The following is a 6000-nucleotide window of genomic DNA, read 5'->3' as shown; positions in this document are numbered from 1 at the left end:
GCCAGTCCCGCCCCCGGCGCCCCGCCCCCGCGCCCCGCCCCATCCCGATCGTACAGGGTCCGCCAACGCTCGCGAGAGCCCTCTCGCCTTCCACGTCTGCCACGTTCCAAAGGACCGGGACAGACTGGAAAGTCGAAAGCAGCTCGCGCTCGCAGGCGGCTGCGTCGCGCCAGAACAGCCCTAAATCTGTAGGGGGTGGGGGAGCGCGGCCGGGTTCCGTCCCCCTCATAGGAGCCCTTGTGATTGGCTTCATGTCCCGTCACTCAGCTTTCCGCGGGCGGGGAGGGGGCGGGGCTCAGGCGAGAAGGGGCGAGGCCTCGTGCGGGAGAGCGGCGCGCTCTCGCGTCGGGAGGGCAGTCACCGGCTCGGCGCACGCGAGGGTCGGGCGCGCGCAGGTGGCACGCGGGCCAAAGTCCTTAGAGGCGCTGCGGGCGGTGCCGAGACACCCGCGCGGCTGCAGGAGCCGCAGCTCGCACCCGCTGCAGCGCCCGTCGCAGTCAGCGCGCCCCGCGCCGCCCGCGTCCCCCACGCCCTGAGGGAGACCCCCCACCCCTCGCCTGCTCCAGCGGTGCGCGCCATGGCCCCGCGCAAGAATGCCAAGGGCGGCGGCGGCAACAGCAGCAGCAGCAGCAGTTCCAGCAGCCCGAGCAGCTGCACCAGCGGCGGCAGCAGCAGCCCCGGGGCCCGGAAAGGTCAGAGGCGCTTCGGGGCCGGGGGCCGGGGCCGGCCCTGGGGATGGGGCCCGGGCGGCGGGCGCTGCGGGTCCACCGCACGAGATGCCGCGGAGCGTCTCCTCCATCCTCCGCGTCGTTCCTCATTTGGCCGCGGGGCGGAGGCCGCGCTCGGTGGGCCTGGCGGGCGGGTTGGAGGGGCCGGGCCGAGCGGGGTCCGCGGCCTCGGGTTGGTCACGCCGGGGAGCCCCTTCCCGGCCGATCCTTCACCTGCAGTGCGCAGCCGAGATGGAGATCTTTTGATCTACTCTTTCTTGGCTTGCCGTGTAATTGGTGATGGGAGTAAGAGAAACAATTTACCTTTGCCGTGCATATTTTGGGGAGTTTGGAAATGAGCCAAAGTCAGAGAAAATAAGTTCCTGCCAAACCAGCAGCTTTTAAGAGCAACTCAAAGGAGAATATTCTATGAGGGCTGCAGGGGTGAGTGTGTGGGAGTGATCTGAATGTTCTCGAAGATTATCTTAGATACTTTTGCTTTTATGTAGCTTTCTTATGGTGCGAATACTGGGCGAGCTTCTCTGTTTTTTCCCTTTGTCTTTTAAAAGAATCTATTGGATATTCACCTTTCTCTTCCATGTGCTTATCCAGGAAAGTGGGAGAACAGATGTTTTAAATCTGTTTCATCTCATATTTCAGTGGTTCTCGGTTTCTTTTATACGTCCTTTGACTCATATTTAGGATATTGAAACTGCAGTACACATGTGTATTGAATGTGAGCTGTAAACTTTCTTCTTTGAAATGATTTTAGATTCTTTGTTTCCTGAGGTCTACAAGTAATGTATTTATATGTATCAAGAAAGTAAATCAGAATACTATAGTCATACTTTTTTTTTTTTTTACGGTACGCGGGCCTCACTGTTGTGGCCTCTCTCGTTGTGGAGCACAGGCTCCAGACGCGCAGGCTCAGCGGCCATGGCTCACGGGCCCAGCCGCTCCGCGGCATGTGGGATCTTCCCGGACCGGGGCACGAACCCGTGTCCCCTGCATCGGCAGGCGGACTCTCAACCACTGCGCCACCAGGGAAGCCTTATAGTCATACTTTAAAGAACTGTTTTTTAAATGGCACTTACCACTATCCGACATTATTTATTTTCACGTGTATTGCCTTCCTGTCTCACCCACTCCTTGTTCACCCCTATTCCCAGCTCCTAGAGTGCGTCTGGCCCTTAATAGTTGTTCAATAAATTATTTGATTAGTGGATGAATAACTTTAAATGGTAGTGCAATTAAAATCATTGCATAAATTTACACTCTGAGAACTAATATTTGTAGAGAAAAAGTACAGTTTGAATTTCAAAACAGGCATGTTAATTTACCTTTGGCGTAAGTAAAAGTTTGTGTTCCTTTGCCACTTGCCCTTAAATGCCAGTCAGTTGACTTAAACAGGCAGATGGGTAGATAAACTGTCTCAGGCAGCTCTGGCTACCCTTTTTTTTTTGAGTTCAGTTATATTTTATTTTTAATTTTTATTTTTTTTGTGGTATGTGGGCTTCCCACTGTTGTGGCCTCTCCCGTTGTGGAGCACAGGCTCCGGAAGCGCAGGCTCAGCGGCCATGGCTCACGGGCCCAGCGGCTCCGCGGCACGTGGGATCTTCCCGGACAGGGGCACGAACCCGTGTCCCCTGCATAGGCAGGCGGACTCTCAACCACTGCGCCGCCAGGGAAGCCCTGGCTACCCTTTTTAAAGTTTCTAAATGAGAAGAGCCCATTGGGCAGCTTAAGCACCAAGCAGAGAAAGCTGATAAGACTTTAGTGTTAATTGTTTTCAAAAGTTTTCTGTAGCTGTTTACAAGGAAAGCACATCTTTGTTCCATTTTGTCCTTTGCAGTCGTGGGTAGAGTGGGTTAACTATCTGAAGCAGTTGCTTCATTATATGGCCTGTTGTTGGTGGGAATTAGTATTAGGAAGTTGTGTATTATATTCCCACCTCCAGTGGTTCAAGAACTAAACCAGTTTTAAAAGGTAGGTAATACATTTAGGAAATGTTAGGACCTAAATGAATATATTCCAGCTTTCATATTCAGGCATTTTAGAGCAAGTTCTGTCTGTATTTGAGGATCTACAGCCTTTTAAGTATTTTACACATCGATTCTATAATTGTTATGAAACAGACGTAGTGTATAAAAGAGAACATGTAAAAGAGAGAAATATCTGTATTACCAGAAAAATCCCCAAACAGAGAGTTGGTATTGGAGTGTTGCGTGTTACATAATGAGCATTCTTTTTCCGCAGCATTTTTTTGAGTAAATGGTGAGTTCTGACTGTGTGCCAGGCGGAAGGCACTGAAGATGGTGAGGATTCTCTCAGTTGTGAGCAGTTACACTGTAGTGTGAATCTTTTTATATTGGTTTCTTATAGTAGGGTGTACCGGAAAGATCGAGCCACTTCTCTTTCGTTGCTATGTTTATTGGGTCACTGATGTGTAGACATTGATGCCCAAGTCAATCCCATGTGCTGGGGAAATCATAGAAGCTGAAGAAATTTTAGCTGTGGTGTTACGGTGAGGCCCAGAAAGATTGTCTGGCTCATTAAAGGTTATGTACTTCTTGGAAACCGAACTAGTTAATGGGTGACCCAAGACTAAACCCAGGTTTTCTCTTATTCGATCATTATATTATAGTACTGGACTTTAGGTTCTCTAATTTTATAAGATATTATGGAAATCTTAAAGTAGATTATCTTTTAAGTTTCCTTCTGGCTCTCTGTGGCATAGTACACCTAGTTATTTAAGAAAAGTGTTCTTTTTGTCATAACACCGATTAACTTTTCTTTTACTAAAATTATGTGTGAAACAGTATATTTGAAAATCTTAGTTTGAGAAGTACATGGGCTCAAATAGTGTGTTTTTTGAGATGTTTTGCATTGAGAGTTTGAAGTTGATGATGACGTTGGTCACATTAAACATTATTATTTCTTAAATCTGTGCATGAAAGTACAGTGGAAAAAGGACCCAGTCCTTAGAAGCATGCATTTTAGGGAAAATGTGATTATCTGGACTTCTGTTTATCTTGGTGGTCATTTTTTTCAAAAGTGGTGCTTTGAAACTGTGACTTTGGGGATTTACATAACACTTGGATTTTTAAAGCAGGTGTCTGTTTTTTGTTTAACTCTTCAACTTAAATTGAGAACATTAAATATCTAGTTTTTTGCAGAGCTCAGTTTTACCTTTTCCAGTTTTATTCTTTAAAATATAAAACAAACATGAGTAAATTGGACATTTTACCTTTAACTTGCATATAAAATCTTGACTTGCACGGCCAGTTGAGGCCAAGGGAAACCTCTTTCAGATTTATTGATTTGAAAATCTTGGTTAAAAAGGATAATGAGACTTTATTTTGTAGTTACAGACACTGGTATGTATAATGTTTTTGTTTAGCTTTTCCCTTTGGAATATCAATCAGTCTTTCCCTGTAGCTTCTAACTTGCTACAGGAATGGAAACATCTGTTTATTTTGTCTAATAGTGTCGTGCTACTACATCATGCTTTACCAGTAGGTGTCACTGTAGAACAATTTTTCCTCTTTCAATTTGAAGCTTCAGGTTATGTAACACCAACTCGTTTTTAAAATTTAATCAGCCCTGTACATACTCAAACCCATTGATGGACATCTACTTAAAAAAATGCTCAGCCACTGCTGTTTAATTCTCTAAAAATCTCTAACAAAAGGTTTTGGATTTAGTAGTAAGAGTTGGCCGCTAGCAGTCTTATTTCTTTAGGCTTATTGTATTCAGAATTAAGTGCATTGATAGACTGTAAAATTTATACATTTGCAGATATTTGATGGGTGTTAATCACTTAGAATTCTTTTCCTTCCTTTTTACTTTCAGTATTTCTTAGACTACTTAGTAATTAACAGATACAATACATTGCTGATGGTGCCCTTGAATGAGGAGGCCTTAGTGAAATTCCTTCTTTAGCCGAAGAATGTCAGTTAGGGCCAGTTGCTTAATCCTCCACCAGTCATTCTAGAATGAAAACATAGGAGCGCCATAATTCTTCCACTGTAAGAACTGTGTGCTGTTTTGTGTTCAGATGAACAGCGTTTTGACCACCTGGCCAGATTGTGTGAAACCAAGGGCTAAAAAATGTTCTGAGGGAATTCTTGAACACAATTTTAACAACCTGTTTTTGGCTTAAGAAGTAAAAGGAGAGTTCCATACTTTAGCTTTGCTCTAAAATCGTGTGTCTCAGAGAGATTACTAGGAAATGAGAGGTTCTGATTTTCAGCAGATTACCAACAGGGTAAGTTGGATAAAGGGTCATGTGGGCTCTCCACTCTATTTTTAGTTAGTATTGGCAATTTAGCCCCTGCGTTCTCTGGTCCCAGTAGAATAAACCTTATTTTCTCCAGAAAGACAGTGCAGTGTAGTTTGGGAAAGTCTGATGACCTGGATTCGCATCCATTTAAGAATCATGTGGCAGGTCACTCAAAATTTCTAATCCTGGTCTCCAATGGAAAGAATTATTCAGAGCTGTGATAGCCCTAAAATCAATTTTACATGCCTTCCTGTTCCTCACATTTTTCATTAAAGTACCTCTAATGGTAAAGGTGAGTATAAAACTTTGGAGAATATATAAGGCTGTAGAGCGAAGCAGGCTACAGCATGCTTGAAACGTTATGATTTATTTAAAGAAATCATTTTCTGTTATATTGTGTAGCATCTGTTTAAGTGAAGTGGATGTTCTAGAGGTCATGTTTATACTGGGCTCTGAGTATCACTTGACACATTTCTGTCTACCTCTGGGGGTGTACGTATCCCATATGCACATCACCCTTCGAGTTGCTGATTTACCCTCTAACCCCTCCCAGATCTGTGCTATCTTCTGTTACTGGAGCTCAGATATATTTCAATCTTTTGATGCTACTCGTGCCTACTGTTTTAATATCATGAAAATATGCAACTTAGTTTGTGTCTTGGGTACTTCTGCATCTCCCACGTGGTTTGACTTCATTCTGTACTAAGATACAGAACATTTTAAAATTCACTTCCTTTAATAAATCTTGTATGTACATAGAACCCATCTGCAGTTTACCCAGATCTCTGGGGAAAGCCTCAGCCATCTGTCAGGAGACGTGAGTGTGCTCAGGCTGGCTCCTGTGTTTCCTGCCCCAGCGTCCCTGCCTGTTAGGATGTTCATTTCTTCCTGTCTTCATCTCTGTGTGCCGCTGTAGGGGCACCTATTCCAGAGGCGAGCGTTTTAGCCATTTCACTTCCTCCCGGTAGTGCTGGGAGTCAAGGGGGTATTTCCTCGTCAGTCGTTATTATT

At 45.1% G+C, this 6000-nt stretch overlaps 1 protein-coding gene across 7 annotated transcripts in view; it reads left to right on the top strand.

Moving 5' to 3' along the window:
- Window positions 1-325: 325 nt before the first annotated feature.
- Window positions 326-6000, top strand: part of ASPH (aspartate beta-hydroxylase) — a 243162-nt gene continuing 237487 nt past the window's right edge. For 5 of the 7 annotated variants that reach the window (XM_060287666.1, XM_030859675.2, XM_060287664.1 and 2 more), the window contains exon 1: window positions 326-692. In XM_060287666.1, coding sequence (XP_060143649.1) covers window positions 578-692 — 115 coding nt within the window. In that variant the 5' untranslated portion in view covers window positions 326-577. Of the gene's footprint in view, window positions 693-1006; window positions 1152-6000 lie in introns of those variants that run through there. The other 2 variants (XM_060287670.1, XM_060287668.1) reach the window with 2 other exon arrangements.

The sequence above is a fragment of the Globicephala melas genome, chromosome 17 (assembly GCF_963455315.2).
Source record: "Globicephala melas chromosome 17, mGloMel1.2, whole genome shotgun sequence".
Taxonomy (NCBI): Eukaryota; Metazoa; Chordata; class Mammalia; order Artiodactyla; family Delphinidae; genus Globicephala; species Globicephala melas.
This window is presented reverse-complemented; position numbering and strand designations above follow the sequence as displayed.